The sequence below is a fragment of the Henckelia pumila genome, chromosome 2 (genome assembly GCF_033568475.1).
Source record: "Henckelia pumila isolate YLH828 chromosome 2, ASM3356847v2, whole genome shotgun sequence".
Classification (NCBI taxonomy): Eukaryota; Viridiplantae; Streptophyta; class Magnoliopsida; order Lamiales; family Gesneriaceae; genus Henckelia; species Henckelia pumila.
Genome location: NC_133121.1, coordinates 81,579,737 through 81,591,622, shown reverse-complemented (window position 1 = coordinate 81,591,622; position 11,886 = coordinate 81,579,737). Strand labels below are relative to the sequence as shown.

The 11,886-nt window shown below is 35.0% G+C and overlaps 1 protein-coding gene and 1 long non-coding RNA gene across 2 annotated transcripts; one reads left to right on the top strand and one right to left on the bottom strand.

The window, feature by feature from the left end:
- The first annotated feature begins 2,805 nt into the window (after window positions 1-2,805).
- Window positions 2,806-8,616, top strand: LOC140883008 (uncharacterized). The gene is made up of 8 exons (XM_073289296.1): window positions 2,806-3,542; window positions 5,248-5,397; window positions 5,625-5,723; window positions 5,857-5,958; window positions 6,075-6,185; window positions 6,923-7,060; window positions 7,158-7,490; window positions 7,894-8,616. The coding sequence occupies exons 1-8, from the start codon at window positions 3,024-3,026 to the stop codon at window positions 8,140-8,142; spliced, it is 1,701 nt and encodes a 566-aa protein (XP_073145397.1). The 5' UTR covers window positions 2,806-3,023; the 3' UTR covers window positions 8,143-8,616.
- Window positions 7,344-9,299, bottom strand: LOC140883010 (uncharacterized). Its single transcript, XR_012150304.1, has 3 exons — window positions 9,077-9,299; window positions 8,623-8,752; window positions 7,344-7,469 (listed from the first exon to the last, which is right to left on the bottom strand). It is a non-coding gene; the product is annotated as an uncharacterized lncRNA (long non-coding RNA).
- Between the last annotated feature and the right edge of the window lie 2,587 nt (window positions 9,300-11,886).

Here is an 11,886-nt window from a genome sequence, read left to right as displayed (position 1 = left end):
ATCTCCATGTTCTACCACATCTTACATACACTATAGTATATTCAAGGTCTTTATCAAAACAACAATAGTATATCACAATATAACAATATGAAGTAATATAAAGTCATTTCCATAAAAGTGTAAATAATATTAAACAAAAGATTGTTTATACAAAGAGTCATCAAAGCCCATAGCCACACAGTTGGCTCACTGGGCACCCACTCTTACAGAACAAATATGCTGCTCTTTACAGATACTTCCTATTAATGAAAAATTGTTGAAAGAAGCGTCTGTTAAGTTCTTCCAAACTTCCTATCATCCCCGGGGGTAGCATGTTGAACCTGAGGGATTTTCCTGATAGATAGTCTGAAATAATTTACAGTACACAACATCGCTGATGTCATAGAGGTCAGCCTTTGCGTAGAATCTGTTCAGGCGATCCTGTGGATTCCCTGTACCATTAAATTGAGGAAGGTTTACTATTTTGACACCTGCTGGCAGTATGTACACCAATATAGCGGTGGTGAACGGGCTTCTACGAGTGGGAAAAATGGCTAAGGATCCCTAAGCTCTCTTGACATAGCGCAACTCCCGACGTAGGGGTGGTGCGTGACTATCTGCCTCATCTTCTTGAAGTTCAGTCCCCTTTTTCATGTTCACCGGTGGCACTTCGTTAATTTCGAATACCTCTTTTTCCTGCGGGACCCTCTCCGAGTGATGTGAATGTACCCTTCCACCCGGTGCACCCATGTTCCCGCTACCCTGTTGCTAAGCCGCCATTTATCGTGATACGGCTTCAGCTGCAGTCCTGAATGCTGCTTCCTCCTTCAAGGCCGTCAGAACCTCTGGGTGATTAGGAACTCTTGATTATGCCGGGGAGCTGGAGGTGGGTGACCTGGTTCTTATTGGGTATCACGAGTTTCATGTGAGCGCGTTTGTATTCTCAGTAATGAGGTGACTCGTTCCCACGGACGAAGCCAAACTGATGATGTAAGAAATTGTGTTATCGTAAATAAGTGACTCCAGATGATCAGTTATTCAGGGTGAACACGTTGCTCTGGGAGACTGATTTCTCTTTATGTGTCCACTCCTTGGGTCGTTATCTGTGCCATGAAATGATGTTAGAGGCGTCGAGAGATACCCGACGAAAATCCTCCGATGCTCAAGTCAATGATCACCTCAAAATATGCACTCACAAAAATTAAAAAGCTTTTACAATATTAATTGAGAGAAAATAAGTGTGTACCTGAAATGGAGAAATGTCTTCTTATTTATAAACTTTCCAACATGGATCCTGGTATTTGAAGATGTGGGCCTCTTCTTTTGAACTTCTAATAATTTTTTCATTATTTGCTTCAATTCCTCAAATTTAATTAATTTTATTTCTGATATTTTTAGTTGAACATATTTATTATAAATTGGACTAGAACCTATCAGAATGCAATATCAAACTTACATTTCATGGCAATTCGATTGATACATCTGTCATATAAAATTTTTTTCCGCTCACCACTTGGGATATATATATATTTAAATATATATATATATATATATATTTAAATAAATTAGTTGAAGTAAGATTAAAACATTTATTATGAATTTGATTTAAAAATATTAATTACAATATGATTTTAAATTAACTTATATGTATGTATATGCATTGTGGATTAAGTTAAAAATTTAAAATATAATCATAATTCCATCTCAAATTTATCAATTATTATTGAAAAAGTTGGTTAATTAAAGGATTATTATTATAATAATATAGTAAAATATTATATATTATATAGATTGTATAGATATTCAAATAATTCTTAAAGTTATATCCTAATGTCTAAACCTAATCATTTCACATCCAAATCCACGTATAATCTAATAAGAGTATTTGAATAAAAGGATTTTAAATATGATATTTTGAATCCATCATTCAAAATAATTTCCATGTTTCAAAGTTTTGAGACGTTATCAAATTTCAAATCCATCCATTACAATCTCGAGTTGATTTCCCCTCGATTTAATGTAAGATATATACGAGAAACCAAAATGAGATGAGGTTCAAAATTCAAATTACTTTATTTAATGGAAATCATTCAACATGGGATATCCGAGAAGGAACGAGTCACGAGACAAGAAGAAAAGGCAGAATTCTAGTTTAGGATGGACCAAACCAAATTTATAATTTTAGTTTTTCTTTTTTATCGGCCCCACATCTACATTGAATCCAAATTATTCCAAACATAAATTTTGTTTATTTAAATAATCCACACAATTTGAATGCAATTGAACTCCATTAATTATATTGTTAAGCTCATTTTTGCGCAGATAAAAATGTCTTTTTAATTTTTATTGAAGACCCGTGAAAATATTACTGTGGAAAAAAGGTCAAGCCTTTTCTTTTTTCCAAATTATTTTAATTTTTAGGTTGTAGCAAAGATGTTTTGATAAATAAAATAAAATTTTGAAAATGAAATCAAATTTCCTATTTTATCTTTTTTTTAGTTCGATCAAGAAATAATTGCATATCTTTACAAAATTTAGTCTGGTAAAAAAAAAAGGAAAAAAATTATGTAAAATTGTTCTGGCTTCAAAAAAAAAAAAAAAAAAAAACTCTATATTGTTCTAAAATGCACGAGGGTTCTGGACTAATTTCGATATTTTTGGTATACAATATCTTGTTTGCTTTAAAAAATCTTTTAAATTTTAAAAACATTTATTTATCTTTATATATCTATATTCATTAAATATTTAGATATCATTTAATTTATTTATAATAAAAAATACAAAAAAATTAATTAAATATTCAAAAAATGTAATAAAATAATTTTATTCAAATAATTCCCCCAGCTTGTTTTGTTTCGATTCCTCCGCCAAAGTTTCATCTTCAAAACTATCGTTCAGAAATCACTCTCTCTGTCTCACATTCGAGCTCTGCGCTCAAAATTCAAAGTATTTCTTCTCAAAACCCTAGAATTTTGTTGATTGGATTTGTGTAAGGATCATGGCAGCTGAATTCTTCGGTCAATGAATCGTTTTGTCAACAAACAATGGCGACTTCAGCGTTCAAATCGACGACCAAGAGAACCCCAATAAGAGGAAGCTCCAGTTCCGAAGACTCCAGCACCGCTAGCCGCCCTCTCCGCCGTTCCCGGAGTCTCAGCCGATTTTCTCGGCCGGAGCGTGAGACTGAACGTCCCGTGCCTGATTACAACAAGACCGGGCCGAGGGGGAAGTTCGTCAACACTGTGAGGGGTTCCGTGGCGTTCCCGGAGATCAGCTTAGATGATCTCGCGCTTGAGTTCTTCGGTTCTTCTTCGAGGACTGAAAATGAGAGTGATGGCGGAGGGGTGAGGGAGAGAAAGGAGAGGGAGGGCCGTTCGGTTGGACGGTGGGCGAGTGATACGGCGTCATCCAGAAGAAGGGGGCGTTCGGTATCCAGGAGCCGTGCGGATAGCATTTCGAAAAGCTCTGCTTTCGAGGGAAACAAAATTGTTTCTTCCTCCGATGCTGGTTCGCGTCGTCGGAGGTCTTTATCTGTGGCTCGCCATCAGATTAGCGATTCAGAGGTGACTTTACATTTCCATCTTGTTTTTTTAGCATGGTTACTACTTATAATTGCTTTGAGATCTAATATATTGCTTCTGCATTGGTTGCTCAATTTTGAATATTAAATGAACAGATATGAGATTCACATTCTAGGAATTCACTTTGAGAGCTGAAATTTTTTTGAAAGTTACTGATGCTAATGGAATGATTAATTGACTTAAATGGAAACTCAAAAACTTTAGCTAAATATAACCAAGGAATCACTGAAAAAACCAAGTGCGAGATGCTTAAGAAGTTGAATTTCATTGTGTATTTCAGTCAAATTTCTATTGTCCCTCTTTCATTTGTATTAAAAATTTGTCTAATTTTGGCCAAGTTTTCCTTTTGTATTTGATTAATCATCTCTGAGGTCTAGTCTAAATAAATGTTTCAATCACGAAAGAAACAAATAAACAACTAAGTTTAATGTCTGTGTTGAAATTTGACTCCTTTATTTAAAAAGGCTAGCATGGCTTAGCAAGTGACGTCTACTACAAAACCATGTCTCAAATAATCAATCGATCAATGTTAGAGGTGGCTAATCCATAATATAAAATGTAGCATCTAAATAAGAAAATGAGCCTGGAAATCAAATTAATTGAGCCATTAATTCAAGAGATATAGTGTTGCATGTGTTAACATCGATTTACTCGAAAAAAGTTAATGGATGTAGTAGAAAAGGGAGATGAGAGAGAAAATTTTGTTGAAAATAGTAGTAAATCCATTCCTCTGTACACTTGAATGTGATTTCATAAAGAATATTGAAGACTGTAAAAAGAAATGCTATATCCTACTAATATATTTTATTTGTTACTATGAGTAATTTCTGTGATTGGAAGTTCTCTTTATTTGCCCAAACCTCGTACTATTTTTTTAGGAAGGACTATGTCGAATTGAATGGTTGCATTATTTAAATTGCATCACGTGCTGCCGTGCATGACATAATCAAAATTCCAGCTGCTTTTTCTGGCCGCCAGTCGGGCATTTGCCTGAACATGATTGTTACTCAATTTTGGTGTTCCGGACCTGGTTTCAATTTTCGTGTGACATGCACAATTTGTTCAGCACTTTTGAAAATTGCACAATATGTTTCCTTATACCATGTCCTCCCTTTTCATATTTTGATTTTTTTGCCTCTGTAATGATAAGTGATAACGAATGCAAAAAGGTTTTAAAGCAGTAAACAAAACATAATATCATGTCACGTGTTAAACATGGATTGCGTCTACAATCTGACAGTCGGACAAAAAATCCACTTCGGCAATGGTTTGGGAGTAGATTTTAGGGACATAATGAGAAATCGAAATTGGTGACTTTTACTGTTCTCATTCCTGCTCCCGCGGTCAGGTCCAGTCCATGATCTTTGCTTGACTTGAGCAAAGGACACCGAAACTCAAGCAAATGTATAATGATTTTGGTATATATTCATGATTAACAACATTTGCACCATCAACAGTCCACATTGAGAAGATTGTTAAAAAAATACTGACGTGAGAGTTAAAATCAACATTCCCCAGAAGGTATAGGACCAATGTTGCCTGGCTTGTTTGACAATTTACTCAGCCACTTAATACTGTGGATAAAGGCCTAGATGCAAGATATTCTTTTGAACTTTCATACCTGAAATATGTACGATGTTATTTTCTCAAAAGGGATGCATAAGTTGCTGTTAAATTTGAATGACAGAGTGAAGTTGATTATACTCGGAGTTCAAGAAAAAATTCTAGTGTGAAGGCTCCAACTGATGGGAACAACCAAATGCATTTAAGTTCAAGCAGGCGACTTGGAAGATCTCGGAGCCACAAAGATCTTTCTCTATCACACGATGGTTACTCTGTAAGATCTTTATCCCTTGTATGAATGTTCTTTGCTATTGTGCTTATTAAGTAATTGTGATGGTTGCTCACATCATTCTTTCTCAGGTGTTTTCAGTGAGCATTTCTTTAACTGTCAATCTTGACCTCCCTTTCCCTTTATTGTGATTGGATTTTAAATTGAGGTTTGTTAAATTTATTATATCAAACTGAAACTCCAATGATGACTTTTATGCTGAGATCTGTCAGAGTCAATCTTCTGTCCTCACTGATGATGAATCAAAGGACACTCATTTTGGGAGAAATGGAATTGAGAAGATAATCCGCGCAGTTTATGCTCAGAAGAAGGTTGATTTAACCTTTTCTTTGTTTGATTGTACTTCTATACATTGATAATTATATTTTCTCAGCAAGATGGTAGACTATTAAAGTTCTATATCATATTTTTAAAATTTATCCTGTATATTTGTTCTCATTTCAGGCTGAGCACCCTACGGAGGATGTTCCAAATGGTGGATTATATGAAGCAATGCGAAAAGAACTTAGACATGCTGTTCAAGAAATCCGAACAGAACTAAATCAAGTGGGCTATAAGAAATCAGTTTGCTGAAATAGTTTAAATACATGTTCTTAGATGGTCTTGTGAGGGTAAAATACTGATTGTTTCTCTTCTGATTTAACTATTTGTTCTATGTACAGGCAATGGGTCAAGCGGCCTTAATTAGTGGTGACTCCTTACAATCAGACAATTCCGAGACTCTTCCAGATTTTTCTGTAATTAGGAAAAATTACGCAACGAAATTTGAGCAGGTGATAGCTCTTATCTTTTCACTTTAGACTCTATCTGGTTAGGTTCCTGTTAGATAAGTAGGCTTTATTCTACCTTGAAAAGTATGGGCAGGCAGAAGTTGGTCCGGAAACTATCGAACACAGATCTAGAAGTGGTTCGGCTTGTATAACATTGAAATGAGTTATACTGTGAATTGTAGTTCCTTAAAAGAGATTACTGCTGTTTATTTGTGTGCTTTCTTGGCACTCCAATGACTTGTTGGATGTAGCCGTCCTAGGGAGATCTCCCAAACCCAAAAGAATGGGTGGAAGTGTGATATTGAAATATTTGGTTCATTCTGACAGCTTAGTTTCAAAACCTAGAAGCCTTTTTTTCAAATACTCGGGTTGTGTGATTGGATTCCAGGAGAATCAAATGACAAAAGTTTCATAAAGCATTCTGTTCAACTGGAAGAATGATGCTTGGCATACTTGTGGATAAATTTAGCAATCTATGTTGTTGGAACTAAGTACTTTAAAATTGTGGGAAAAAAACGAAGAAACCTAATTCTTGGGGTAATGTCCTGGAATCAGCTCTTCTGATGAACATTTAACAAACCTGAAGAATTAGAGTTCAATATCCTCTTTGTTTTTACATAAAAGCATTGTTATCTGTGGAGTGTTCCAAAATCGTAGATTTAATAACTCATCATTGCAAGACAAAATAACTTTGTATTGAAATCCTCAAAAAGTGATTTAAGCTTTTCTTAAATTTACAGTTGGAAAAACGCAAACAGAATCTTTCACCTGAAATGTTGTTCGAGGAGCAACGAGGTCGAGATGCCCATAAGATAGTCAAAGAACTTTCTGGTACAAGGACTTCAGCTGTAGAAGAGCAGCATTCACAAGCCAGAAAGGTATATGCATCACCCAGTTTTAGTCCCATAAACTGTTACTGTAAGGTTTTAGTCTAATTGTGTTGTTTCTAATGGTCATACTTTCTTGGTGTTAAAGAGAAGTAGCGACAGAAATTGTATGTCAAAACGATTAAGTGAGGAAGCAGAAAGATATTTTGAGGGCTTCATCTCTAATGTCGACACAGACATATCTTCATTGGATGGAGAAAGAAGCGACGGAAGTTCGACTTTAGGAGGGAAGGAAAGAGACATTTCAATAATCAGGAATGGACCTTATAGTACTGCAGGATCCGTTTCAAGTCCTATTGAAATGGATGGTGTTAATTTGCCTTGGTTGCTGTGGGAAACCAGTCACGAAGCTTCTCTCTCAGGCAAGAATAAAGCACAGACTCCTGTTACTCCAAAAATTCTGCATTGGGACTCAGAAAAGGTTAATTTTTTATGTCCTGCTACTAATTGTTTTGATCATGTTTGAATTAATTTCAATTTATCCATCTCACTATTGTACTTCCATAATTTCATCAACTAGATCTCAGTCATTTAAAACAAGTATGTTATTGTAGTGTCATGTGCAGTGGAATTCTTTAGTTGTAGGAAATATTAAATTTGCCTTTGCACCAGACATTAGCATGTCTAGTTAACACTTTTGTGTTATGCATGTATGTCATTGGAAAACCTTCTTTTCGAAGGTCCAACTCACCACAAGTGGAAGGTTTTGATTTTATATGTTGTGAAGCAGGAATTTTCCGTATTGACATTTTGGCCCCAAGCTTTACAAAAAATGAATGGTGGTCGTAATTGTTTTCAATGTTTTAGCTTAATGGTTCGTGCAGGACTTTGTCTTAAATGATCCAGGCAGGCATTCTGCTAGCAGTCAAGGAAGTTGGAGCCCACGTCGTCTTATCGGTAGCCTGATGAATAAAGGAGGTGACAAAGGCAAAACTAGTAAAGTTGGTGACTCACGCTTTGATATGGCCGAGTATCATAAACTTCCCAATAAAGAAGTTCTTTTTGAAATGTACAGACAGCAGAGTAGGATCAATTCTGGTTGTCTATTTATTTGTTCTACTCAACTTCCGTGAACACTTTGACTTCTGGATTGGGATGATTCCCCTCTTTTCTTTTTCAATAGAATCTCTTCTTTTTGTTTTCGGAAAATTAGTTTTGATTTTGTTTTTAATTATCAAGTGATGCATACAGATTTATCTTTATCTTAAATTACTAGATGTTTTAATCAGTATCATTAAATTTGTTTCATATATTTATCTTCATTTATTTAGGACTTGCTTAGGTTTCGGTTGTTTGGTTTTGTAGGATAATTCAAACTCTTGATTAGATTAGATTTTAGTTTTATTGGTGATATAGACCATTTTGATATTTGATAAATCGAAATTAAGGGTTTTCTCTCAATTCCGGCGTTTGCGATTCTACCCATTTTCTTCGAATCATGCCGTCTCGGTTATCATATTGTGGCCTTCCATGATTTGCTAACAAAGCTTGTGGAAGAAGTGAAACTTCTACGAAAAAAAGTGGCTGAATTGTGTGATCAATGGGACACTCACATCTTGACGGATGGTGATGACGATGAAAATTTGTTTCTACACCTCCGCGGTCTTGATCACGCACATCGAGCCGTCACTTCACCTCACAGAAACAATGGTCGTTGGGAATCGGCCTTCAGGGTCGAGACTCCTGCAATTTTTTGAAAAGTACAACTGGATTGGTTTCCCTCGTGTAACGTCCCAGATTGACGTCTGTCCACACGATACCAACATAGATCTTTCCAATGTATTTATGTTTATACTCGTGAGAATTTCAAATACATCCCTAAGGTTTGAACTAAAATTTAATTTGGTCCTTCAGCTTTTATAACCACTTTAAAATGGTCCTTAGCTTACTAATTGCCCTAATTAACTTATGTTAATCATGGCTTTGATACCAAATTTCACTTTGAGGTGTACAGAATGCGTCCATATTGAAGCAGAAAATTCTTATAAAATTTAACGAGAGATTTACCTGAGATAAATCTTCTTTCAGCTTCCAAATATCTCAACCATCTTTACAGTCCAAATCCTGCAGCCTGGCGACCACCTGTCTATCGGCTAATGGAAACGAGGGACACCGGTAAGGCCTTACGACTATTCAGTTATAAATGGGAGTTTTGAGAAGATGTATCACAAACAAACACACTTTTATTGCTCAGAAAAGATTACAAGACTCGAAAGCTTATATTACAATATTTTTTTCTCCTCCTCTATGTTGAAGAGATGAATTCTATTTATAGACCTCCTTCCGGATTTCAAACACAAACTCCATACTTATTTTTACGGACTTCAAACTATGGACTTCAAACTTAATTAAACATATATGGAATCACACTTACTTTGTCGGGTACACATTGGGCCCCATCGTCACATGGTGAAGTGTTTTTTTCCATAGGATAAGACTTGACACTGCATAAAGTAAATACATACTTCAACGGACAAGAGACAATAGCGTTTTTATTTTTCCATCATATTTTCTATATTATGAATTTCTACGTCATCAAGATCATCCCAGAACTGGGCTTTTGCTTCATAATCATCTTCAATAGGTTCATAATTTTGGAGAAGACTGATACTCTTTTCGTACCATATCTTTACTTCTGGGCTCATGGAAACATCTCCTCGAAGAATTTTTTGTCCAATCCTTGTGAATCTTCCGAATGCATCTTGGGAATATAATATAACTGGCTGCTACTATTGAAAAAATAGAAATTGCTTTCACAGTCAACTAATGATCTTTTTAGATCTTGCACCAATTTTCCTCTTTGTTCCGTAAGCATTTCATCAGTGATTTTTACTGTGAAATCCGATTGAGTTATTGGGAACAGTGATCCAATGTTGTCTCTATTAATGAAGATTTCCTTTTTTTCAATATGGAATTCGTCCCAAAGTTACTATATGATAACTTGGAATATATTGAATACTTTGAGTAGTATTAACCCATTCTGGCGTTATGCTTTGAATGCTAACCAAAATAGAGCAGATAGGGTTATTGACTTTTGGTGAGTTTCCTCCATCAATCATTTGATTAATGGTGTCGGCTAAGATTTTCGGCATATTATCGAGTTTCATTTGGATAGGGAACACAAATGCTGCTATCATCCCATAATCTAATAGAGCCCGGTGTTCCTTGTTAAATTCGGTTAATTCTTGTCGAAAAATAACCGCAGGTCCTCCATGCCTATCAATGGTCCGGAATAATGGGGATGAAACATGATACTTTTGTATCAAATCCATTCTTTCTTGTTTAGCACTTACCGTTGATTTTTCTGTTATCATATCCATCAGATGTTGTGGTAATGCCAGAACAATTATTTTTTCTTTGATTTCAAAATCTTTTGAAATTGAATGGAGTGTTTGAATCATGAGTCTTTTGTCTCCATATTCATAGGCTGTCAGAACATTGTTTAGTTTTTTATGATGTTCTTGAGATATATTCAATCCTTTTCCGGTGTGGAAATATGACTCCTTCTTCGTGTTTCATTCATGAAAAGCTTTTGTTTTTCATTTTTCCCTCTTCCCTTATCAGCCATTTCTCGTGTTAAGGTGTCAGCCAAGTAATTTTTTGATCCCGCAATATGTTTAATGTCAAAGAAAAATTGATTAAAGAATAACTGCCAACACAATAGTCGGCTTTTGGACAAAACTTTAGTTAAAGCAGATGTTCTGAAAGTTTTTAGATAACTAGAATCTGATCTAACAAGAAATTTTGTTGGAAGGAGGAAAATTTCCCATTTTTCGAATGCTCGTTTAACTGCTAACAATTCTTTTTCAAACGTAGCATATCGTGACTCTGCAGCATTAAACGTTCCACTTGCGTATTTACATATATATTCCCGGTTTATACTGGGAGGTTTTGCTTTAAGGACTGCTGACCAGTATTGATCAGAAGCATCAGTTTCAATAATTAAAAAGTCGTGCTCATTTGGTAACCTTAATGGTTCGAGAGTTGAGCAAGCCTTTTTAATTGCTTGAATTTGATCAATGTCCTTTTGTACGAATGACCATGGAACATTTTTTTTAAACTTTCGAGTTAGATCAATTGTATAAGCGGCTAATTGAGGAATATGTTCTCTGTCATAATTTATACACCCTAAAAATCTTGTTAATTGATCTCTACTTTCCAGTTTGTCTGGAAAACCATCTATTTTAGTCAGAATATGTTTTTGTAAACTTATTCTTCCATTATCGATTTCAAGACCTAAGAATTCAATTTTTTGAACTTCAAAGATGGATTTTTCTTTGCTAAGAAATAATCCGTGATGATTTAATTCTTTGGAAATTATCATAAGATGTTGTCTGTGTTCTTCCCAATTTTTCGAAAAGACTAATATATCATCTATGTAAACTTTGCAATATTCATGGTGTATTCCAAAAATATTGTCCATTTTTCGTTGAAATATATTTGGCGCATTTTTTAAACCAAATGGCATAACCAGCCATTCATAATGTCCATCAGGCGTGCTAAAGGCTATTAATGGCACTGAATGATCTTCCATTTTTACCTGCCAAAGTCCTGCTTTGCAGTCAAATTTGAAGAAAAACAAACATCCTTGAATACAATTTATAATTTTTTCCTTTTTAGGAATAAAATATCCATCTGTAACAGTATGATCATTTAGTAATTTATAGTTAATGACCATTCTCCATTTTTGAGGTTTTCCTTCAGGTGTATGTTTTTTTACCATGAATGCTGGGGATGAATGAGTACTCGTTGAAGGCCTAATCATTTTTGATTAAGTAATTCCCTAATTTATTTTTCAAATTCAACTTTGTGAATTA